We start from the raw sequence: 25,421 nt of genomic DNA on the forward strand, positions 1-25,421 counted from the left end.
TAGTCGGGTGTGGTGGCAGATGCCTGTAATCCCAGCTACTCAGGAGGCTGAGGCAGGAGAATTGCTTGAAATGGGGAGGTGGAGGTTGCAGTGAGCCGTGATGGCACCACTGCACTCCAGCCTGGGTGACAGAGTGAGACTCTGTCTCAAAAAAAAAAGAAAATGATGATGAAAAAGAAACCCCCATCTCCTATAAAAAAAAAAAAAATTAAAAATAAAACTAATTAACTGGACGTGGTGACTCGCATCTGTATGTAGTTCCAGTTACTTGGGAGGCTGAGATGGGAGGATCACTTGAGCTGGGGAGTTCGAGGCTGCAGTAAGCAATGACTGCACCACTCCACTCCAGCCTGGGTGAGAAAGTAAGACCCTGTTTCTTTTTTTTTTTTTTGAGACTGAGTCTGGCTCTGTCGCCCAGGCTGGAGTGCAGTGGCCGGATCTCAGCTCACTGCAAGCTCCGCCTCCCGGGTTTACGCCATTCTCCTGCCTCAGCCTCCCGAGTAGCTGGGACCACAGGCGCCCGCCACCTCGCCCGGCTAGTTTTTTGTATTTTTTAGTAGAGACGGGGTTTCACCGTGTTAGCCAGGATGGTCTCAATCTCCTGACCTTGTGATCCGCCCGTCTCAGCCTCCCAAAGTGCTGGGATTACAGGCTTGAGCCACCGCGCCCGGCAGACCCTGTTTCTAAAAAAATAAAATAAAATAAAAAATTAAAGGGCTCCTGTACATGGCTACCGAGGTTCTTCCCTTAGAAGACGTCACCGTTCCCTGGCCTGTGGGGGTGGGCTGGGGTGGGAAGGATAGACCGCCATCATCGGTTCATTTACATAAAACAACTATTATGTGCGGTGCCTGGCAGGGCTGAGGGACAACAGAGGTAGAGAAAGCCATACACCCTGCCCTCACGGAGCCTGTGATCCAGTGGAAAAGAAATACCCATTTCCAGCCATGAGTGGCCTAGAGGGGCCAAGAGGTGGGATGAGGGCTGGTCATGTATCACAGAGAAGACCTAAGGGAAGGAAAGTGGTGGGCCCTGTTAAAAAGCATGGAATGGTATTCCAGAGGGCATTACTGAGCCTGCACAGGTCTGGAGCATGCATGGGTCACGCCTGATCAAGGATATTCAAGTCGCTCCATGTGACCAGACTGGACCACAGAGGTCTAAGGGGGGAGGGCAGATGAGCCAGATAGAATGACAGGGAGGAGAGTATGAGGGGCTCTGGAAACCGAGGGGTTTGGAAGTTTTCCTGAGGGCCTAGAGGGTCATGGAAGGTTCTAGAGCACTGGTTCTCAAGGTGTGGTCTCCAGACCATTAGTATCAGCATCACCTAGGAACCTTCCAGAAATACAAATTATCAGGCCCCACTCCAGATCTACTGAATAAAAAATTCTGGAAGTAGCCAGGTACTCACTCAGGAGGCAGAGGTGGGAGGATCACATGAGGCCAGAAATTCAAGGCTAACTTGAGATAGGGTATTGCTCTTTTGTCCAGGCTGAAATGCAGTGGTGTGATCACAGCTCACTGCATTTCTGTGTATTTCAGAGCTCACTGCAGCCTCAAACTCCTGGGCTCAAGTGATCTTCCTGCCTCAACCTCCCAGGTAGCTAGGATCACAGGGATGGGTCACCACACTGGACTAATTAAAAAAAAAAAAAAATTAGCAACAGGGTCTCACCATATTGCCCAGGCTGGTCTCAAGTGATCCTCCTACCTCAGCCTCCCAAAGTACTGGGATTACAGGTGTGCATCACCACAGCTGGTTTAATTTCTTTTCTTTTTTTTCGGAGACAGGGTCTCATTCTGTTGCCCAGGCTGGAGTGCAGTGGAGGGATCTCGGCTCACTGCAACCTCTGCCTCCTGGGTTCAAGCAACTCCTGCCTCAGCCTCCCAAGTAGCTGGGATTACAGGTGCCCGCCACCATGCCCGGCTAATTTTTGTATTTTTTGGTACAGACAAGGTTTTATGTTGGCCAGGCTGGCATCGAACTTCAGACCTCAAGTGATCCGCCTGCCTCAGCTTTCCAAAGTGCTGGGATTATAGGCATGAGCCACTATGCCCAGCCAGAGACTCCATCTGTAAAACAAAAACAAAAATTCAGGGTGTGATGCCCACCAACCTGACTTACCGAGCCCTTTAGGTGAGTCTAATACATGCTCAAATTTGAAAAACACTGGGTTAAATGTCTGGTCTGGAATTCATCAAAAAGTCATGGCCTGAATCCTTACCTATAAGGCATCAGAATGCAAATGAAAATTAATATTTTACTCGAGCCAGGCACACTTCCCACAACCGTGTGAGATGGCTGTCCTCGTCCTGTTTTTTAGAGGATGGTGCTAAGTAGCCGATTCACTCTCACAAGGTCTCTAGGAAACCACACTTTTTAAAGGAGTAATCCCACACTTTTTTAAGCTGTAATCTCAGCACTTTGGCAGGCCGAGGTGGGTGGATCACCTGAGGTCAGGAGTTGGGACCAGCCTGGCCAACACGGCGAAACCCCGTCTCTACTAAAAATACAAAAAGTAAATTAGCCAGGCGTGGTGGCGGGAGCCTATAATCCCAGCTACTCGGGAGGCTGAGGCAGGAGAATCGCTTGAATCCTGAGCGGGGGAGCGGAGGTTGCAGTGAGCCGAGATCGCGTCACTTCACACTTCACTCCAGCCTGGGTGAAAGAGCGAAACTCCGTCTCAAAAAAAAAAAAAAAGAATATTTGGGTAGAAGGACAAGTAGGGACGGTGCTTGCTGCCAGAACCACCAATAGAAACTTCTTGAAGGCCTTCCTGGCATAAACGTTGTCTCCAGCACCCTCTGCCGACCAGGCTCCGCGCTCTGAGTGCTGAGACTGTCCCCGGCCCTAGGTGTCTTAGGGCTTGCGCGTTACCTTGGAGACAGCGTGAGTGGAGGGCGTGCCTCTGCAAAGGCGGAAGTCGGCTGTGGAAGTGTGGGCGGCCATTTTGAGACCGGGCAAGAGGGGCGGGACTGGTGCGGCCGAGTGACAGTTGACCGGTTTTAACCAAGTGACTGGTACCACGGGGCCGGGGAGAAAGAGCGGTGCCATCCCGGGGCGGGGGGATGCCGGGGAGGGGGAGGAATTAGGAAGGGGAGGGGAGGGGGGAGGCGAGAAGGGGAGAGGCAGGGGAAAGAGGGGAGAGTCGTGGGAGCTGGCAGAAGAGGGAAAGGGGGAGCCGAACGTGAAGGGCGAAGGGCGGGGCGGGGTAGGAGAGTCGGGGTACAAAGCAGGCAGGTGTTCATGGCATGGGAAGGAAGAGTAAGAAGTGGGTCAAGAAGGTGTCGTGGTACGAGGGGAAGGTGAGACTCAAGAAGGTGCCGGCTAAGAAGCTAGGGCCGGCGTGGAAGGAGAAGGTGTGGGGCGAGGAAACAACGAAGGGCAAGGAAAGATCCCGAGGCGAAGAGACAGTCTTCATCGAGAAGGGGCAGGGCGAGGAGGAGGGGCGTGACCAGAGGGCCGGACGGGGCGAGGGGCCGGTGCTAGAAGAACCAATCGCCGAGAACCCGGGGAAGGGACGGGTCCATAAAGACCAGGTGGAGAAACAGGGGCGGGGCCGGGAGCGGAAGCAGAGCGAGGAGCAAGCCTTGGGCAAGAAACAGGAGCCCGGCCGAAAGCAAGAGCAGGGGCCGGGCCGGGAGCAGGGGCGGGGTCAGGAGCAGGGGCGGGGCCGGGAGCAAGAGCAGGGGCGGGGCCCGGAGAGGGGCAAGACCAGGCACAGTACCCTGCCCCTGGGCAGACGCCGAGCGAGGAGAAAGGGGCGATACCAAGAGAAGTGCGAGGGTAGGGCAAGAAGTTGGGGCAGAGTCGGGTGGAAGTACACGGGTGCGATCGCAGGCAGGAGCAGGACGGGGGAACACAAGAGAGGGGCTGTCAAAGCGAGAAATAGAAACCAAGACCAGGTGAAGAGCAAGAGTGGAATACAGAGAGGGGGCGAAACAAGGAGCAAGGTGGAGATAAAGGAAGAAACGTGGAGGCGGGGCGGAACGAGGCGCAGGAGCAGGAGTGTGGCCAGAAACATTAGTAGGGCTGGGGTCCGGAGCAATAGCAGAGGTGCGATCCCCACTAGGGTTCCGACGAGCAAGAGCAGGGGCGGGACCAGGAGCAAGTGCAGAGGCGGAGCCAGGAACAAGAGCAGGGGCGGGGCTAAAAGTCCGTGCGGGGATAGGGCCAGGAGCAAGAGCAGGGGCGGGGCCAGGAGCAAGAGCCGGGGCGTGACCAGGAGCATGGGCTGTGCGAGGCGCAGAAGCGAGGTGAAGTCTTAGAAGTGGGCTCCAGAGAGCTGTTTTGCGTGGGTGTTGACGCCTGCGTTCTCCAGGTTCTAGCCACATTATGTGCGGCCCAGCCATGTTCCCTGCCGGTCCTCGGTGGCCCAGAGTCCGAGTCCTGCAGGTGCTGTGGGCCCTGCTAGCAGTGCTCCTGGCGTCGCGGAGGCTGTGGGCGATCAAGGATTTCGAAGAATGCACCTGGCAGGTTGTCCTGAACGAGTTTAAGAGGGTAGGCGAGAATGGTGCGAGCGACCGCTTCTTTGAGCAAGAGCTCGTGGACACAGTCGGCAACTTGTTTCACATGCTGGTGGACTCACCCATCGACCCGAGGGAGGTGAGGGAACCAGGGTCAAGCGAACCAGAGGGATTTTGAACCCGCACTCCACTCATTTCTGAACATGCGGCCGAACCTCTCTTTGCAGAAATACCTGGGCTTCCCTTACTACCTGAAGATCAACTACTCCTGCGAGGAAAAGGTGAGTGGGTGCAGCACGGATAGGCTTATTCTATGAGCCTTCGTTTTCCCATCTCTAACATTTTGATTAATTTATTAATTATTTTTTTTTTTTGAGAAGGAGTCTTGCTTTATTGCCCAGGCTGGAGTGCAGTGGCGTGATCTCGGCTCACTGCAACCTCCGCCTCCCAGGTTCAAGCGATTCTCCTGCCTCGGCCTCCCAAGTAGTTGGGACTACAGGCATGTGCCACTACGCTCGGCTAATTTTTGTATTTAGTAGATACAGGGTTTCACCGCATTGTCCAGGCTGATCTCAAACTCCTGACCTCATGTGACCCACCTGCCTCAGCCTCCCAAAGTGCTGGGATTACAGGCATGAGCCACTGTGCCTGGCCCACATCTCAATATTTTAATAGTGGTAGCCCCATCCAACCCTGGTGGCTTTAAGGATTCAAGAAGGCTGTGTGCAGTTCCCAGTGACCCACCAAGCACCTAGTAGGTGCTCAAGTAAGCTGCTTTTTTTGTTCCATTTGTGTGTGTGTGTGTGTGTGTGTGTGTGTGTGTGTGTGTGTGTGTGTTTTTGAGGTGGAGTCTCATTGTGTAGCCCAGGCTGGAGTGCAGTGGCTGGATCTCGGCTCACTGCAAGCTCCGCCTCCCAGGTTCACACCATTCTCCTGCCTCAGCCTCCCGAGTAGCTGGGACTACAGGCGCCCGCCACCACGCCCGGCTACTTTTTTGTATTTTTAGTAGAGACGGGGTTTCACTGTGTTAGCCAGGATGGTCTCAATCTTCTACCCTCGTGATCTGCCCGCCTTGGCCTCCCAAAGTGCTGGGATTACAGGTGTCAGCCACCTTGCCCGGCCTTGTTTCATGTTTTTAAAGCTTTAAGTAGGAGTTTACCATATATATAATTCACACACCATAAAATTCACCATTATTATTATTATTATTATTTTTTTTTTTTTTTGAGGCAGGGTCTCACTCTGTTACCCCATCTGGAGTGCAATGGAGAAATCACAGCTCATTGCAGCCTTGACCTCCTGGGCTCAAGTGAACCTTCTTCATCAGCCTCTTGAATAGCTGGGACTAGTTGTGTGCCACCACACCACCATGGGAGGATCGCTTGTATCCACAAGTTCAAGACTAGCCTAGGTCAGTTTGGCTGGGCATGGTGGCTCACATGTGTAGAAATGCTAAGGCAGGAGCATCATAATGAACCTAGGAGGTTGAGGCTGCAGGGGGCTGTGATCATGCCACTACACTCCAGCCTGGGTGACAGAGCTAGCCCCTGTCTTTATTTTTATTAATTAATTCATTAATTTATTTTTGAGATGGAGTCTCACTCTGCTGTTGGGGTGATGAGACCCAACACCAGGTCATGGGGGCAACGAAGTCCGGCGGAGTCAAAGGATTGAGAAAAAGACAGTTTGAGAGAGAGAAGCGGGACTAAAGAGCCATTGCTAGTGTATGGAGGCTGCGAAGGCCCGAGCTCTGGGAGCCCACGCTATTTATTGGTAATCCAACAAAGAAACAGGTGGTGAGAATGTGGAGGTCAAAAGGGCGCATTGCATTAAGCACATGATTGACAGCTGTGATGGTTTAGCATTTGCTCTGTTACTGGAGATAATGGAGAGCAGGTTCTTTTAACTCAAGATACAATCAATCCTGGAAGCACAAGGAGCAAGAAGCCAGCAAGTCTAGACACATTCCAGAGCCACGAGCCCTGGATTCTATCCAAGCCACGAGGGATTTTATGCCCTGGGCTTAGATTATGGTGCATCGGGGTAGCCTGCCACCCTTTAGCATGTGGCTTGGCATTCCGAAGGCCACAAGGGGTTTTAGACCCTGGACCCCGGACATGTTCCAAGACTCTTTCACATTATGTCAGACATGCAAGCCCTCCCTCAGCTTCTCCTAACACTCTGTGGCCCAGACCGGAGTGCAGTGGCGCGATCTCAGCACACTGCAGTTTCTGCCTCCTGGGTTCAAGAGATTCTCCTGCCTCAGCCTCCTGAGTAGTAGAAATTAAAGTTTTTAATTTTGGTGAAGCCCAGTTTATCAATTTTTTTTCTTTTTTTGCTTGTGTTTTTTGTGTCATTTACAAAGGCCTTGCCTAAGGCAATGAAGACTTACTCATAATTTCTTCTAAGAGATTTTTAGTTTTAGCTCTTACATTTAGGTCTTTCATCCATTTTGAGTTATTTTTTGTATATGTTGTGAGGTCCAAGCTTTTACATGTGCATATCCAGTTGTCCCAGTACCATTTGGTAAGATGATTTTTTTTTTTTTTTGAGATGGAGTCTCGTTCCACCACCCAGGCTGGAGTGCAGTGGCACGATCTTGACTCACTGCAACCTCCACCTCCTAGGTTCAAGTGATTCTCCTGCCTCAGCCTCCGGAGTAGCAGGAATTACAGGCACGCACCACCACGCCTGGCTAATTTTTATATTTTAGTAGAGACAGGGTTTCACCATGTTGGCCAGGCTGGTCTCAAACTCCTGACCTCAGGTGATCCACCTGCCTTGGCCTCCCAAAGTGCTGGGACTACAGGCGTGAGCCACCGTGCCTGGCCTGTTGAGATTATTCTTTCCCCACTGAATTGTCTTGGCACCTTTGTCAAAAATCAATTGAACATAAATATAAGTGTTTATTTCTGGACTCAATTCTATTCTAAATGAATTGATTTCCTCAATAATTCATTGCTCTAAATGCCTATTCATATGCCAGTACCACACAGTCTTTTTTTTTTTTTTTTTTTTTTTTTTTTTTTTTTGGAGACAGGGTCTCACTCTGTCACCCAGGCTGGAGTGCAGTGGCATGATCTCGGCTCACTGCAGCCTATGCATTCTGGGTTCAAGTGATTCTCCTGCCTCAGCTGCCCAAGTAGCTGGGACTACAGATGTGAGCCACCACGCCCAGCTAATTTTTGTATTTTTAGTAGAGACAGGGTTTCACCATGTTGGTCAGGCTGGTCTCGAACTCCTGACCTCAAGTGATCCACTGGCCTCAGCCTCCCAAAGTACTGGGATTACACAGGCATGAGCCACCATGCCCGGCCTACACAGTTTTAATTACTGTAGCTTTGTAGTAAGTTTTCAAATGGGGAAGTTTGAGTCCTCCAACTTTGTTCCTCTTTTTCTAGATTGTTTTGGCTATAGTTAATTGTTTGGGCTCTGAAGCCAGGCATGTAATAACTCTGTGTTCTCAGGCTAGTTACTTAACCTGTCTGTGCCAAAGTTTTCTCATCATTAACAAGGGTATGGTAATAATGATATAGTGATTAAATATGTGTAAAGCATGCATGGTACCTGGCTCATAGAAAAGGCTCTGTGTGGAAATAATACCTTTTTCTATTCACTCAACACCCACTGTGAATTAGGCCCCCTTTTATTTCAGATGATACAATGGTGAATAAAATGGTCAGGTTTTTCTTGTGGATTCAGTTGTCTGGGGAGGCAGATAATCAGCAAGTAAATGCATTAAAAAATGAAATAATAGGCCAGGCACAGTGGCTCATGCCTGTAATCCCAGCACTTTGGGAGGCCAAGGCAGGCGGATCACAAGGTCAGGAGATCAAGACCATCCTGGCTAACCCGGTGAAACCCCATCTCTACTAAAACTACAAAAAATTAGCCGGGCGTGGTGGCAGGTGCCTGTAGTCCAAGCTACTCAGGAGGCTGAGGCAGGAGAATGGTGTGAACCCGGGAGGCGGAGCTTGCAGTGAGTCAAGATCACGCCACTGCACTCCAGCTTGGGTGACAGAGCAAGACTCTGTCAAAAAAAAAAAAAAAAAAGAAATTATTTATATATATATGTGTGTGTGTGTGTGTGTGTGTGTGTGTATATATATATATTTTTTTTTTTTTTTGAGATGGAGTTTCACTCTTGTTGCCCAGGCTGGAGTGCAGTGGCACTATCGCGGCTCACGGCAAGCTCCGTCTCCTGAGTTCACACCATTCTCCTGCCTCAGCCTCCCAACTAGCTGAGATTACAGGCATACGCCACCACCCGGGCTAATTTTGTATTTTTAGTAGAGATGGGGTTTCTCCATGTTGGTCAGGCTGGTCTTGAACTCCCGACCTCAAGTGATCCGCCCACCTTGGCCTCCCAAAGTGCTGGGATTACAGGTATGAGCCACCACGCCTGGCCAATAATTTTATTTTTTTAGAGACAGGGTCTTGTGCTGTCATCCAGGCTGAAGTGCAGTGGGTCGATCATAGCTCATTGCAGCCTCCTGGGCCCAAGTGATCCTCCTGCCTCAGCCTCCCAAGTAGCAGAGACTACAGGCTCGAGCCATCACACCAGTGGACTTTCAATTAGACGGGGTCTCACTATGTTGCCTAAGGCTGGCATGAAAGACTTTCTGAGAGTAATATTAATAAATGCAAAGAATAAAATGAGGTGATCTGTTAGAAGCGGGGGCACTGTTTTAGTGGGGATGGTTGGAGAAGGTCACTTTGGAGAGGCTTGAGCAGAAATGATCAAATGATGAATGAATGATGAATGATCAAACAATGAAAAGTGGGGACTGTTAGGAGAGCCAGGCAAAGCATTCTAGTCTGAGGGAAGAGCCAGCGCGATGGCCCAGAGGTAGGAAAGAGGTCAGCACGTGTTAGAAACTGTGAGGAGGCCTTTGTGGCTGGAGCAGAGTGAGTGAGAGGGAGTGCGGGAGGAGAGGTCAGGGAGGTGACGGGGAAGGTTTTTTAGGCTTGACTGGCCATGGCGAGGACTTGGCTTTTACTCTGAGACACAGCCTGAGAGGGCCCTAGGCAGACGAGGGATGGGATCTGATTCCAGGCTTCACTGGGTGCCCCCTGTTGTTGGGAGGCAGGGCAGGAGCAGTGAGACGAGGAGGAGGCTGCTGCATTGCACAGGCAGGAGATGACGGGGACAGGACCAGGGTGTGAGCGGCTACTGTCATCTTCACAGGAAGGAGGTCCCTGCCCGACTAGCACCACCTCCTCGAATAGGAACTCAGGCAGGGCCAGGGACAGGTGTAGTTGACAGGATTGAAATGAGCCTGGTGCTGGGTGTGGTGACTCATACCTGTAATCCCAGCACTTTGGGAGGCCGGGGAGAGAAGATTGCTTGAGCCCAAGAATTCAAGACCAACCTGGACAGCATAGGAGACCCTGTCTCTACAAAAAAATCAAAAAATTGGGCCGGGCATGGTGGCTCATGCCTGTAATCCCAGCACTTTGGGAGGTCAGGGCGGGTGGATCACCTGAGGTCAGGAGTTCGAGACCAGCCTGACCAACATGGTGAAACCCCATCTCTACTAAAAATGCAAAAATTAGCTGGGCATGGTGGCACATGCCTGTAATCCCAGCTACTCAGGAGGCTGAGGCAGGAGAATCGCCTGAACCTGGGAGGTGGAGGGTGCAGTGAACTGAGATGGTGCCATTGTACTCCAGCTTGGGCAACAAGTGCGAAACTCCATCTTGAAAAAAAATAAATAAATCTGAAAATTAGCCAGGTATGGTAGCGGTACCTGTAGTCCCAGCTGTTTGGGAGGCTGAGGCAGGAGGATTGCTGAAGTCTGGGAGAGGTGGAGGTCACAGTGAGCTGTGATGGCACCACTGCACTCCAGGCTGGGCAACAGAGCAAGACCTTATCTTTAAAAAAAAAAAAAAAAAAAAAAAAGCCAGGTGCAGTGGCTTACACTATAGGATTACACTGTAATCCTAGCACTTTAGGAGGGTAAGGCTGGAGGATTGCTTGAGGCCAAGAGTTCAAGACCAACCTGGCCAACATAGCAAGACCCTGTCCCATGTAAAAAATAAATAATTAAATAAATAAATAAATTACAGAAATAGCCAGCCGAGGCAACATAGTAGACTCTGTCCCTACAAAAATTAAACAATTTTCAAAGAAAGAAAAAGAGGCCAGCCATGGTGGCTCATGCCTGTAATCCTGGCACTTTGGGAGGCTGAAGCAGGCAGATCAGTTGAGGTCAGGAGTTTAAGACCAGCCTGGCCAACATGGTGAAACCTCGTCTTTACTAAAAATACAAAAATTAGCCGGGCATGGTGGTGCACACGTGTAGTCCCAGCTACTCAGGAGACTGAGGCAGGAGAATCACTTGAACCCAGGAGACAGAGGCTGCAGTGAGCCGAGATCATGCCACTGCACTCTAGCCTGGGTGACAGAGTGAGACTCCTTAAAAAAAAAAAAAAAAAGGAAAAGGAGCCTGGCAAAGAAAGTCAGCCCTCTGGATGAAGGGCTGTGCACAGGCGACTGGATCTGGTAAATCCCTCGCCCTGGTTCCACAGCGACCAAGGCCTCCCCTTGGTGGCCTGAGTGCCGCCTTCTCTCAGGGACGCCTCTTAACCTTCACTGGTGCTGGTCCACGTGCCTGAAACATCCTTCTCCTCTTCTCTCATCTCCACTCTAAGCACTCCCCACCCTTTTCTATCCAGCCAGGATCCCAGATCCCTTGGAGGCTGTCCAGGCATGCCCTGTCACCCTCATCCTCAGTTCCTTCCTGTGTAACTACCCCATCCCACCCTCACCCCAAGCTCCAGGCCCAGAACCTGGCTGTCCTCTGACTTGCATAGGTGGCAGAAAGTCTGCTGCAGAGACAGTGGAAGCCCACCTCAAGAGTGAGACTGGGGGCCAGATGAGATGGCTCACGCCTTTAATGCCAGTACTTTGGGAGGCCAAGGTGGGAGGCTCACTTGAGACCAGGAGTTCAAGACCAGCCTAGGCAATGTAGTGAGACCTCATCTCTCTAATTTTTTTTTTTTTTTTTTTTTTTTTGAGACGGAGTCTCGCTCTGTCGCCCAGGCTGGAGTGCAGTGGCGCTATCTCGGCTCACTGCAAGCTCCGCCTCCCGGGTTCACGCCATTCTCCTGCCTCAGCCTCCCGAGTAGCTGGGACTACAGGCGCCCACAACCGCGCCCGGCTAATTTTTTGTATTTTTAGTAGAGACAGGGTTTCACCGTGGTCTCGATCTCCTGACCTTGTGATCCGCCCGCCTCGGCCTCCCAAAGTGCTGGGATTACAGGCGTGAGCCACCGCGCCCGGCCTTTTTTTTTTTTTTTTTTTTAAGCTGGAACTGGATATTCCCGGAGTGGAAAGCAGCACCCTGGTGCCACATCCCTCCCACCTTCCCAGCATCCCTCCCACCTGCACAGTTTTGCTCATCCCATGCTGTCCTTCCCTATGTATTCCCTACATGCACATTCTGTCTGCAGACACTGGCTCTGGAGTCATTTCCTCCAGGAAGGCCTCCGACTCCCTCCACAGCCCCTTACCCCTCTGCCCCCTCCTAGGCTGGCCCATCCCCCATCCAAGCCCCAAACCTAGACCATGTCCTCTGGCCATCACATGGTGGACAGTGTGCTGCCCCCGGCCAGCCCAGGAGACAGGCTGTTCGAGGTGGGCTCAAGGCAGGGGGCATCCAGAGGCTACCATAAGGACACACTCGTGGGGCCATCTCACCCTCAGCACTCTGAGGACCTGGTGCGCATGGGCCACCTGACGGGGCTAAAGCCCGTGGTGCTGGTCACCTTCCAGTCGCCAGTCAACTTCTACCGCTGGAAGATAGAGCAGCTACAGATCCAGATGGAGGCTGCCCCCTTCCGCAGCAAAGGTGGGCCTGGGGGAGGCTGGAGGGGTCGCAGTCTGGCAGGGGTTTGGGGTTTGCTGGGGGCCGCCGTGGGGCCATGATCTGAGGAGGGTATGTGGGGGGGCAGGAGCTCAGCACATTCCATGGCCTAGATGGGGCCACACAGAGGCCCCAGTGGGACCCATGGCATGGAGGCGGGTATGGGGAGTTGTGGGGAGATCCCAGTGTGGTCTGGGGCCTGGAACCGGCCATTGGGAGGCCCCAGCAATTTCAGTGCCCAGGGCCTCCCTGCAGAGCCATGCATAGCAGAGGAAGTGTGTAGCATGAGCTGGTACACGCCCATGCCTATCAAGAATGGCAGTGTGGTCATGCGTGTGGACGTCAGCAGCAATGGCCTGGGGACCTTCATTCCAGATAAAAGGTATCCTTTCCCAAGCCGGGGGCCGGGGTGGACTCCAGGGGAACTCCTCACCCCGGGGTCCCCAGAGGAGCCAGTGGGAGATCCAAGGGAGAGAATGGGGAGAGAGGCAGCTGCGAGCTGTGGAACCCCTGACACTGGGACCTCACCTGCGCCTGTCCTGCACCTGCTGCTAGGTTCCAGGTGAATATCAATGGCTTCCTGAAGAGAAACCAGGACAATGACATCCAATTCACTGTGGGAGATGAGGTGAGGGAATCTGGGCAGGGGAAAAAGACAATGGTCTGGGCCTTACGCTGACGCCCTGGTTACTTCCCAGATAAGCAGCAGATCCCATTTAGGGAGCACCAACTTCATGCCAGGCCCCACATGAAGATTCCATTAATCTCCCCAGTGACTCTTTGAGGGGACATACTCTCACATACTCCATTATAAAGAGGAGACACCTGAGGTCCCAAAGGGATGGAACCATTTTCCCATAGTCCCTCAGCATGGAAGGAGTCTTGAAGTTATCTGCCTATCTGCCTGACTCCTGTACATACCTGTACACACACACACACACACACACACACACATATGTTTTTTTTTTTTTTTTTTTTTTTTGAAACAGGGCCTTGCTCTGTCATCCAGGCTGGAGTGCAGTGCTGCAATCATGGCTCACTGTAGACTTGAGCTCCTGGGCTCAAGCAATACTCCCACTTCAGCCTCCCGAGTAGCTGGGACCACAGGCATGTACCACCATATCCAGCTAACTTTTTAATTAATTAGTTAATTGTTGTTTTTGAGCCAGAGTCTTGCTCTGTCCCCCAGGCTAGAGCGCAGTGGTACAATCTCACCTCATTGCAACCTCCACCTCCTGGGTTCAAGCAATTCTCCTGCCTCAGCCTCCCAAGTAGCTGGGATTACCGGCGCCCATCACCACGCCAGGCTAATAATTTTTTTATTTTTTGTAGAGATGAGGACTCACTCTATCATCCAGGCTGGAGTGCATCATCCAGGCTGGAGTGCAGGAGAGTGACCTCGTCAGGCTCAGGTGATACTCTCCCCTCAGTTTTTGTATTTTTAGTAGAGGCAGGGTTTTATCATGTTGCCAGGGTTGGCTGAAGTGATCCGCCCACCTCGGTCTCCCAAAGTGCTAGGATTACAGGTGTGAGCCACTGCGCCCAACCCATGCCCATATGCAATTTTTTTTTTTTTTTGAGACAGAGTTTCGCTCTTGTTGCCCAGGCTGGAGTGCAGTGGTGTGATCTCGGCTCACTGCAACCTCTGCCTCCCGGGTTCAAGCAATTCTCCTACCTCAGCCTCCTGAGTAACTGGGATTATAGGCACATGCCACCACACCCAGCTAATGATTTTTTATTTTTATTTTTATTAGAGATGGGGTTTCTTCATGTTGGCAGGCTGGTCTCAAACTCCCGACCTCAGGTGATCCACCCGCCTCAACCTCCCAAAGTGCTGGGATTACAGGCGTGAGCCACCACGCCTGGCCTCATACCCATATTCTTAATCCCGATGCATTCACCCATTCATTCATGCTGTCACTCAGCAGGCACTTACTGAGCACACGTTGTTGCATCATGGGGACACAGCAGTGAACCCACAGACCCAAATCTCTGCCCTCCTGGAGCTGACACTGTAGTAGGGGAGACAGATGGCAACCTGGCAAACTGGTAAATGTGAAAATCAAGTGAATTCCGTAGTAGGGTAAAGGGTGGTAAGTGCTCTGGAGAGAAATGGAACAGGACAATGGGAGTTGGGTCTGTGCAGAAGGAGAGTGCAATGTTTAATAGGATGGTCAAGAAAGGCCTTGGCCGGGCGCGGTGGCTCAAGCCTGTAATCCCAGCACTTTGGGAGGCCGAGACGGGCAGATCACGAGGTCAGGAGATCGAGACCATCCTGGCTAACCCGGTGAAACCCCGTCTCTACTGAAAAATACAAAAAACTAGCCGGGCGAGGTGGCGGGCGCCTGTAGTCCCAGCTACTTGGGAGGCTGAGGCAGGAGAATGGCGTAAACCCGGAAGGCGGAGTTTGCAGTGAGCTGAGATCCGGCCACTGCACTCCAGCCTGGGCAACAGAGCGAGACTCCGTCTCAAAAAAAAAAAAAAAGGCCTCATTGAGAAGTTTAAGCTTCCAAGGAGAGAATCGCATGGATACTAGGGGAAGAGCATTTCATCAGGAGAAGCAGGGGCCCTGAGGTGGGCGTGTGCCTGGGAGGTCTGAGAAGCAGAGAAGAGGCCGTGTGGCTGGGAGAGAGGGGGGTGAGGGGGAGAATGGTAAGGAATGAGGTCAAGGAATTGAGAAGGACAAATTGCGTGGGGCCTTGTGGGTCCAGGTCAGGCATTGGACCTAAATGAGATGGAGCCTCAGGAGAGTGGCGGGAGTGTTGGCATCCCTCCTGTCCATCCCTGGCAGCTCTTCAACCTGATGCCCCAGTACTTTGTGGGTATCTCATCGAGGCCCTTGTGGCACACTGTGGACCAGTCACCTGTGCTCATCCTGGGAGGCATTCCCAATGAGAAGTACGTCCTGATGACCGACACCAGCTTCAAGGACTTCTCTCTGGTGGAGGTGAACGGTGTGGGGCAGATGGTGGGCGGGGCCTCTTGGAGGGAGCTGGGCCTCAGCCCCTGGAATAGGGTGGGGGCCTGGGGCTCTAGAAGAGGTCCCCACAGACACATCAGTCACCATGAGAGGCAGAGAGCATGAAGAAAAAACACACGATTCTACAGCCAGAGGCCTAGGTTCAAATCCTGGTTCTGCCGCCACCTGGCTGCCTGACCCTGGACTTGGCATTCAACAACCCGGTCCTCAGATTCCCATTTGTAACATGGTAGTAATACTTATATTTACTTCATAGGATTATTGTGAGGATGATGTAAGTTAATAGTTTCCAGCTGAGTGCAGAGGCTCATGCCTATAATCCCAGCACTTTGGGAGGCTGAGGTAGGAGAACCACTTGAGAGCAGGAGTTTGAGACCAGCCTGGACAACATAGTGAAACCCCATCGCTACCAAAAATGAAAAACTTAGCCGGGGTGGTGGCATGAGTCTGTAGTCTCAGCTGCTCAGAAGGCTGAGGCAGGAGGATTGCTTGAGCCTGGGACTTTGAGGCTGCAGTGAGCTATGATCATATCATTGCACTCCAGCCTGGGAGACAGATCGAGACCCTGTCTCAAAAAAAAAAGGGTTAATAGCTTCCATAACCAATGGTATATGTGTGCCATTACCTTCTCCACTCTGGAAAATTCTGCATTGCAATATACATCTCTGCCCAAGAGTTTCCTATTAGGCATTGAGAGCCTATATTATCCCATAATAGGGAGGGAGTGTCTGAAGTAAGGATCTTTTGGCTTCAGCGACAGAAATATGTTGGAATTAGTGCAGCTACAGGCAGAATGCCAAGCCAGGTTGGTTTACCCAGAGAACTGGTTTACCCAGAGAACAGAGAACCGTGCGCAGCCTGTTCTTGTTCTCTAACCATGGGGATTTCTCCCTGATGGTCTCATCTCATTGTCTCCTGTCTTCCCCGCTCCTGTCTCTCCCCACCACTCCCTTCCACACTGCCCCCAGGAAACAGATCCTCCCCCTGCGCAGCTCGCTTCACCTTTGTTGGTTGGGGTCCAGGTATAGATGCTGTAACAAAGAGACCCTGGAAGAGAATGACGGAAATAAAGACTGTTGCTCGTTTTTTCTTTTTCTTTTTCTTTCTTTCTTTTTTTTTTTTTTTGAGACAGAGTCTCGCTCTGTTGCCCAGGCTGGAGTACGGTGGTGCAATCTCGGCTTACTGCAACCTCTGCCTCCCGGGTTCAGGTGATTCTTCTGCCTCAGCCTCTCGAGTAGCTGGGATTGGAGGCACCCACCGCCGCACCTGGATAATTTTTGTATTTTTAGTAGAGATGGGGTTTTGCCATGTTGGCCAGGCTGGTCTCAAACTCCTGACCTCAAATGATCTACCCACCTTGGCCTCCCAAAGTGTTGGGATCACAGGTGTGAGCCACCGCACCTGGCTGTTGCTCATTCTCGTAACAGTCCAGAGGTGAAGAACCTTGTTCCTTCCATTTTCTCACTTCACCATCCCCTGGGCTGGAGGTGTTGACCTCTGTATGACGGCAGCCACTGGGAAAGGGGAGGAGAAGAAGTAGAGGGCAAGCCATTTTCTTTTAAGCAAGCTTCACATCCACTGACATTCCGCTAGTGAGAAGGGGTCACCTGGCTACATCCAACTGCAGGGGACACTGGGTGGTACATGCCCAGCTAAATTCAATCACCAAAAAATATAGGGAAATGGATATGAGAGTTTCGCTAGCCATCTCCTGAAAGTGGAGAAGAAAATTTACTGGTTCACGAGACCAAAAAATTCAAGACTTCAGGCTCTGCTTGGCCCAGGATTTCAAACAGTATCACTGAGACGGGGTTTCTTGTCTCATCTCTTGGACCACATTCCTCTGTTTTTTGTTTTTTGGATGTAGTTTCACTCTTGTCACGCAGGCTGAAGTGCAGTGGTGCAATCTTGGCTTACCGCAACCTATGCCTCCCGGGTTCAAGCGATTCTCTTGCCTCAGCCTCCCAAGTAGCTGGGATTACAGGCGCGTGTCACCACGTCCAGCTAATTTTTTGTATTTTTAGTAGAGACGGGGTTTCATCACACAGTTATTTATTTTAATTAGCTGGGAGTGGTGGCAAGCACCTGTAGTCCCAGCTACTCGGGAGGCTGAGGCGGAAGGATTGCTTGAGCCCAGGAGTTCAAGACCAGCCTGGGTAACATAGCGAGACCTCACCTCTACAAAAATAAAAATTAAAAAATCAGCTAGGCATGGCGGTGAGCACCTGTCGTCCCAACTACTCGGGAGACTGAGGTGGGAGGATCGTTCGAGCCCAGGAGTTTGAAGTTGCAGTGAGCTGTGATCATACCACTGCACTCTAGCCTGGGTGACAGAGCCAGATCCAGCCTTTTAAAAAAAAAAGTCCCTTGGGGAGAGCAAGGGGTGTTGTATCCATGTAGGTGTAACCCTGACTGTAGCCAGGGGTACAAGGACCGCTAAGGACCGTTGAGCATGCTGTGCACTGCCCAACTCCAGGGGGCACACGAAGCCTGAACTGGCTCAGGCCTGGGTCACCTGCTTCTCTGGTCCATATAGGGGAGGTTTGGCAACCAAGGTGTTGCTGCAGGGTGAGCAGGGAGAGCACTCTGGGGCAGCTGTCAGAGCAGGAGCTTCCCTGCAAGGCAGGACATGGGGGCTGAGGCCAAGGCCACCTGCTCACCACTGGCCTCTGCTCCCCTGCAGCTAAGCATTGACAGTTGCTGGGTGGGCTCCTTCTACTGCCCCCAATCTGGCTTCACAGCCACCATCTATGACACTGTTGCTACCGAGAGCACCCTCTTCATTCGGCAGAACCAGCTGGTCTACTATTTCACAGGCACCTATACCACACTCTATGAGAGAAACCGCGGCAGTGGTGAGTGGGCTGTGGCAGGACCCACGCCTGGGGAGGGCACCCCGGTGAACCCCTCCACAGAAGGTACCTGGGGCTGGCATTGCTGTGGGTGAGGCAGCAGGGAAGGAACTTGCTAAGGCCCTGACCACCCCTGCCCATCCCGAATGGACCTTTCCTTGCCCCCTCTTTTTTTGTTTTTTGTTTTTTTTTTGCCGGGATGAGGCTTCCACTCAGACCCTCCTGGGAATTGTGAGCAACTGTGAGAAGAGGGGGTGTGAGAGTAAAGGGAGGTAGAGAGAAGCAGACACATGCGTGTGCCCACACAGGGTGGCAGAAGGACATGCCGAGAGAGACCAGACAGGGAGAAAGAGGGAGAGGGGCATGGCAAGTCAGAAGGAGCGGGAGGAGAGAGAGAAACAGATGGGCAAAGCCTCAAGGGAAACTCATCGGAGACAAAAAAGAGAGGCTAGGCACAGTGGCTCAGGAGGCCAGACTACTCAGGAGGCTGATGGGAGGGGGGATCACATGAGCCCAGGGGTTTGAGGCTACAGTGAGCTATGATCACACTACTGCACTCCAGCCTGGGCGACAGAGCAAGACCCTGTTTCAAAAAAAGAAAAATGCTGGGTGCGGTGGCGCATGCCTGTAATCCCAGCACTCTGGGAGGCTGAGGCGGGTGGATCACTTGAAGTCAGGAGTTCAAGACCAGCATGGCTAACACGGTGAAACCCCGTCTCTACTAAAAATACAAAAAATTAGCAAAATTAGCTGGGCATGGTGGCACGTGCCTGTAGTCCCAGCTACTTGGGAGGCTGAGGCAGGAGAATCGCTTGAACCCTGGAGGCGGAGGTTGCAGTGAGCCAAGATCGTGCCCCTGCACTCCAGCCTGGGTGACAGAGCGAGATGTCATCTAAAAAAAAAAAAAAAAAAAAAAAAAAAAAAAAAAAAAGCTAGGTGCAGTAGCTCACACCTGTAATCCCAGCACTTTGGGAGGCTGAGGCGGGCGGATCACAAGGTCAGGAGTTTGAGACCAGCCTGGCCAATGTGTTGAAACCCCGTCTCTACTAAAAATACAAAAATTAGCTGGGTGTGGTGGCGGGTGCCTGTACTCCCAGCTACTCGGGAGGCTGAGGCAGGAGAATCGCTTGAACTCAGGAGGTGGGGCTGCCGTGAGCCGAGATAGTGCTACTGCACTCCAGCCTGGGCAACAGAGTGAGACTCCGTCTCAAAAAAAAAAAATGCCAAAGCTCTCCTATTTCTTCTAGTTTTTCCTGCCATCTCAGAACTGTCAGCTTCCAGAGTCACCGGAAATTGGACTGTAACTTATAAGTAAATGGGTGTTCCCAGCAGCTTTGCTTTCTCTCTTTCTTAGGGCACTTTGACAGTGGGAGGAACCAAATTCAAATTGGCTTAAGCCAAAGAAAAGAGGTGTTTATTGGCTTCCGTGGCTGAAAAGCCCAGTAGCGTGTTGGTTTCAGGAATGGCTGCACCAGGGGGTCACTGTCACAGTTAAACAGTCACCTCTTCGTGCATGCCACGGTGACTCCGGCCCCTGCCCAGCAACTGTAGACTTGTATGCCCCTCAGTAGCCCCAGAAAAGAGCATCTTGTTGCTGATTGCAAGCTGGTATTGCCTCTGATTTGGCCAGCTTGGTCACATGGTAATCATTGTGGCCAAGGGAGTGCAAGGGAGGTGTCAGCCCAATCTGACCCTCATGGACAGAGTGTGAGCAAAGGAGGATTTTCTCAAAGGCAGCGGGTGCCCTCTGCCAGGTGCTCCCTGACACCACACTGAACAGGTGCTGCAGCACCATAGGACAGATAACAGGCTCACTAAAGCCAGGGAAATGTGGGCGGGGCGGAGGGCAGAGGCCGCAGATCCAACCACCTGGGTCTGAGGCCCCATGCTGGCTTCCCTAGGCAGCTGGGTTCGTGTCCTGGCCAGCGAGTGCATCAAGAAGCTGTGCCCTGTGTATTTCCATAGCAATGGCTCTGAGTACATAATGGCCCTCACCACGGGCAAGCATGAGGGTTTTGTACACTTCGGGACCATCAGAGGTAAGGGTGTGGGCCTCTGGCAGCCCCAGGGACCCCTCCATACCCTCTCACCTCCAAGGATTCTAACCTTGGGACCTCACTCATCACCATGTGCCCTGAGGAGGGCCCCCAGGCTGAGGGTGGTGATGGTGGTGGTGGAGGGATGCGTTTGTAGGGGTAGGGCTTGGGGGTATGTTATGTATCTTTCATGATGTACTTGGCTTTAAAGCGCAGAAGATCTGGGCACGGTGGCTCATGCCTGTAATCCCAGCACTTTGGGAGGCTGAGGCAGGCAGATCACTTGAGGTCAGGAGTTCAAGAACATCCTGGCCAACATGGTGAAACCCCATCTCTATTAAAAATACAAAAATTAGCTGGGCATGGTAGCAGGCACCTGAAATCCCAGCTATTCAGGAGGCTGAGGCAGGAGAGTCACTTGAACCCAGGAGATGAAGGTTGTAGTGAGGCGAGATTGCGCCACTGCACTCCAGCCTGGGCAACAGAGTGAGACTCCATCTCAAAACAAACAAACAAATCCACCACCAGAAAAACAAAAATAGCAGAAGCCCAGTTCAAAAATAATTTAAGTACAGCTGGGCACAGTGGCTCATGCCTGTAATCCCAGCACTTTGGGAGGCTGAGGTGGGTGGATCACCTGAGGTCAGGAGTTCGAGACCAACCTGCCCAACATGGAGAAACCCCATCTCTACTAAAAATACAAAAACCAGCTGAGCATGGTGGCACACACCTGTAGTCCCAGCTACTTGGGAGGCTGAGGCATGAGAATTGCTTGAACCTGGGAAGCAGCGGTTGCAGTAAGCCGAGATCATGCCACTGCACTCCAGCCTGGGCAACAGAATGAGACTGTCTTAATAATAGTAATAATAGGCATAAAGAATTTGTGGACTTACATAAATGAAAAGACTCAGGTTCAACTTCAGGTATGGCTGGATCCAGGGGCTCACAGTGTATGTCATCAGGACTCCATCTCTTGGTAAGGTAGTGCAGCATAGTAATTAATTATAGCACAGATTCTGGAGAGAGACTGCTCCATCACACCTTTGCTGTGTGCCTTTCAATATGTAACTTGACCTCTCTGATCTCATTTTCTTCACCTACAAAATGTGACTAATGGTAGTACTAGTATCTAGGTCACTGGGTCGATATAAAGATTAAATAAGTTGGTTTTTGTAAAGGTCTTAGTACTAGCGATGTGGTGAGTGTTACAAATGGTTTATTATTATTGGTCCTATAATTTGGGTCCATTTTCAGGTAGCTATTCCTCCATGGAGGTTAAAGGTAGCCCCTTAAAGCTTAAGACTCAAGTCACCTACTAGTCTGAGTCATGCCAAGAGAATGAAGACAGCATCTTTCCCATTAATTCTAACACAAGTCCCAGAGTAAATTCTGATTGGCCCACTGTGGTTCTCATGGCCAGACCTGAGCCATGAGACCCACAGTGTCATGACTGTGACCAGAGACAGACATGCTCTGATAGGCCAGGTGTGAGTGACGGAAGGCCAGAGAATGAGATCCCAAGGACTGAGGGGCTGGTGGGCATGAGGAGGGCAATCAGAGTTGGCTTGATGGGCTGCCAGACAGGAGGGAGAGGGACTGAACATGAACCGCACCTTGCTCTGCAGATGGCCAGGTGTCCTTTGAGATGCTGCCCAGGGAGTGGTCTGTGTGCGAGCAGATAGGAGGTACTAATCCCCCTGATGGGTCTGCGGCGGGAGGCTGGGGGGACTGAGGATGCAGAAGAGCAGGAGAGGGTGGCAGGGGTCATGGGAAAGAATGGGCAGTGTCTTAGGGAGGGGTGAGAGTTATGGGGAGGGGCACAGCTGGCACAGGACCAAGGCCATTGAGCCCTGGGGTGGCTCTGGACTGCCCCTTTCCCTCTCAGTTACCACCTGCTCCATAATTTGGTCTGACTACATCGCGGGTGAGTATACCCTACTGCTGCTAGTGGAGAGCGAATATGAAAATGCCAGTAAACGTTTCCAGGTGGTCAGCTACAACACAGGTAATCAGGGCGATGCAAGGGGCTGGGCGCAAAGGGGCAGGAGCCCAGACTGTGGACCGCATGCCCATCCTGAGGGATCTATGCCCAGCAGACAGAGGGAGGGCGACATTATCTGTGCCACTCCTGGATGAGGGGTAGCAGTGGAGAACTGGGTATAGGCTTGGCGATCTGAAAGGGCTCTGTGACTCACAATAAAGAGATTTTTTTTTTTTTTTTTTTTAAACGAAGTCTAGCTCTGTCGCCCAGGCTGGAGTGTGGTGGCCGGATCTCAGCTCACTGCAAGCTCTGCCTCCCGGGTTCACGCCATTCTCCTGCCTCAGCCTCCCAAGTAGTTGGGACTACAGGCGCCCGCCACCTCACCTGGCTAGTTTTTTTTTTTTTTTTTTTTTTTTGTATTTTTTAGTAGAGACGGGGTTTCACCGTGTTAGCCAGGATGGTCTCGATCTCCCGACCTCATGATCTGCCCGCCTCTGCCTCCCAAAGTGCTGGGATTACAAGCTTGAGCCACCGCACCCAGCCAATAAAGATATTTTATTTTACCTGCAGTGAGAATAGGGCCGCCATGTAGAGTTGTACAGGCTGTGCACTGCACAAAACCCCCAACCGAGGGGTCAGAGGAGACAGGTCCTGTGCCTTAACAGGACTGTTCCCTCTCAGAGGCAGTGTCTTTTTATAATTCACATGAAGAAATTCTAAAGGGCTAGGCATGGGGCTCACACCTGTAATCCCAGCACTTTGGGAGGCCAAGGCCAGAGGATCGCTTGAGGCCAGGAGTTCAAGACCAGCCTGGGGCAACATAGCAAGACCCTGTCTCTACAAATTAAAAAAACAAACAAAAAAAGGTAGCCGAGTATGGAGGTGCGCCTGTAGTCCCAGCTACGTGGAATATACCTGAGGTGGAAGGATGGCATAAGCCCAGGAGGTTGAGGCAACAGTGAGCTATGATCATGCCACTGCCTGGGTGACAGAGCAAGACCCTGTCTCAAAAAGAAAAAAAAAAAAAGAGCTGGGCGTGGTGGCTCATTGTTGTAATCCCAGCACTCTGGGATACCAAGGTGGGTGGAATGCTTGAGCTCAGGAGTTCAAGACCAGCCTAGGCAACATAGCGAAACCTCCTCTCTACTAAAAATACAAAAATTGGGCCGGGTGCGGTGGCTCATGCCTATAGTCCCAGCACTTTGGGAGGTTGAGGCAGGTGGATCACGAGGTCAGGAGATCGAGACCACAGTGAAACCAGGTTTCTACTAAAAATACAAAAAATTTAGCCGGGTGCAGTAGCGGGTGCCTGTAGTCCCAGCTACTCGGGAGGCTGAGGCAGGAGAATGGTGTGAACCTGGGAGGCGGAGCTTGCAGTGAGCCGAGATCCGGCCACTGCACTCCGTCTCAAAAAAAAAAAAAAAATACAAAAATTGGCAGGGGGCAGTGGCTCACACCTGTAATCCCAGCACTCTGGGAGGCCGAGGCGGGGTTGGGGGGGATCACTTAAGGTCAGGAGTTCAAGACCAGCCTGGCTAACATGGTGAAACCCTGTCTCTACTAAAAATACAAAAATTAGTCAGGCATGATGGTGGGTGCCTGTAAACCTAGCTACTCGGGAGGCTGAGGCAGAAGAATTGCTTGAACCTGGGAAGCAGAGGTTGCAGTGAGCCGAGATCACGCCATTGCACTGCAGTCTGGGCAGCAGAGGGAGACTCCATCTTGGAAAAAAAAAAAAATACAAAAAATTAGCTGGGCGTGGTGGTGGTGCGTGTCTATAATCCCAGCTACTCTATAGGCTGAGGTGGGAGGATCACTTGAACCCAGGAGGCAGAGGTTGCAGTGAGCCGAGATCACACCATTGCACTCCAGCCTGGGCGACAGAGAGATCCTGTCTTGGCGGGGGGCGGTGGAAGAAACTCTTAAGGACTAGCAAGCCCGGGTGGGAAGCTCTTTGGAGGGTTTTACAGGAGGCTGAGAAGCAAGCAACTTGCTCCAGCTCCAGGTTTTGAAAGCACAGAGCCTCAGGAGATTTTGCTGTATTCACCCCCCCCCCCCCCGTAGCTAATGATGACCTGGAACTTCTCTACCACATCCCGGAGTTCATCCCTGAAGGTAGGAGGGGAAGGCAGAGGTGGCCTCAAGGGCGGCTGTGGGCCAGGAGGGGCCCAGGTGACTCCACCTTACTGCCGTGTCTTCTCTTCCTCTGCCCCGATCAGCTCGAGGATTGGAGTTCCTGATGATCCTAGGGACGGAGTCCTACACCAACACTGTAATGACCCCCAAGGGCATCTCCTGTAACCCGTACAACCACCTGATCTTCATCTGGGGCAACTTTCTCCTGCAGAGGTGGGCCTCCACCACTCCCGGGTGGGCCAGGCATACTCTGTCTCCCCAGCACCTTTAGGGTGTGGATGCTTTCAAGATCAGACTAGGCGAGTCTCACCAAGCCTTCAGAGGATGCCCAAATCCAGAAGTTACCAGGACGGTGATGGGGAACACACCGTTAGGGTAGTCAGTGCTGGGACGAGGGGAGCCAATGTTTTAAAGCTGTGGGAGCCCTTTTCTTAAAAATGAAACCTTATATAAAGACCCAGCCTGTGTGAGCAATAGATGAGCAGTTTCTAGGGTTTGTTTTTGTTTTTGTTTTGGGACAGTCTCGCTCTGTCACCCAGGCTACAGGGCAGTGGCACAATCTCAGCTCACTGCAGCCCCCGCCTCCCTGATTCAAGTGATTCTCCTGCGTCAGCCTCCCTAGTAGCTGGGATTACAGTTGCATGTCACCACGCCTGGCTAATTTTTGTATTTTTAGTAGAGACGGATTTCACCATGTTGGGCAGGCTTGTCTCGAACTCCTGACCTCAGGTGATCCTCCCGCCTCAGCCTCCGAGAGTGCTGGGATTACAGGTGTGAACCACGTGCCCAGCTAACTGACGAGCATTTTCTAGGGACAGTTTAGGATCCTCCCCACCCCAGCCACCCTCTCGACCCTCAGGAACCTAGGGGCCCCTGAGCCACTTTCTTGGGTGGCTGGCAAACTGCCAGGTTGGCCCGATGCTTCTGTTTTACAGATGGGGAGCTGGAGACTCTCAAAGGGTTTGGGTTGGGGGGCGGGAGCTAGGATTTCAAGCTTCCTTTGCACATTCTTCCAAGTGGAGAAACTGAGTAAGTGGCTCCCGAGTTATTAGGCCTGGGATTGGGGTAAGTGGCTGTCCAGGATGCGCCCAGCTCTCCATC

General features: G+C 51.9%; 1 protein-coding gene across 23 annotated transcripts in view; it reads left to right on the plus strand.

Moving 5' to 3' along the window:
• Positions 1-2,972: 2,972 nt before the first annotated feature.
• Positions 2,973-25,421, plus strand: part of CATSPERG (cation channel sperm associated auxiliary subunit gamma) — a 32,734-nt gene continuing 10,285 nt past the window's right edge. For 12 of the 23 annotated variants that reach the window (XR_010583333.2, XR_012427552.1, XR_012427554.1 and 9 more), the window contains exons 1-13: positions 3,557-3,787; positions 4,323-4,606; positions 4,695-4,748; positions 12,176-12,320; positions 12,591-12,717; positions 12,891-12,963; positions 15,127-15,282; positions 17,999-18,170; positions 20,069-20,206; positions 21,829-21,888; positions 22,089-22,208; positions 24,249-24,299; positions 24,404-24,533. Coding sequence is in view for 15 of the 23 variants with exons in the window: in XM_045380605.3 (XP_045236540.3) it covers positions 4,337-4,606; positions 4,695-4,748; positions 12,176-12,320; positions 12,591-12,717; positions 12,891-12,963; positions 15,127-15,282; positions 17,999-18,170; positions 20,069-20,206; positions 21,829-21,888; positions 22,089-22,208; positions 24,249-24,299; positions 24,404-24,533 (1,496 nt within the window). In the remaining 8 variants the exon portion in view is untranslated. Of the gene's footprint in view, positions 3,022-3,556; positions 3,788-4,322; positions 4,607-4,694; positions 4,749-12,175; positions 12,321-12,590; positions 12,718-12,890; positions 12,964-15,126; positions 15,283-17,998; positions 18,171-20,068; positions 20,207-21,828; positions 21,889-22,088; positions 22,209-24,248; positions 24,300-24,403; positions 24,534-25,421 lie in introns of those variants that run through there. The other 11 variants (XM_045380606.2, XM_015441863.3, XM_065535456.2 and 8 more) reach the window with 11 other exon arrangements.

The sequence above is a fragment of the Macaca fascicularis genome, chromosome 19 (genome assembly GCF_037993035.2).
Source record: "Macaca fascicularis isolate 582-1 chromosome 19, T2T-MFA8v1.1".
NCBI lineage: Eukaryota > Metazoa > Chordata > Mammalia > Primates > Cercopithecidae > Macaca > Macaca fascicularis.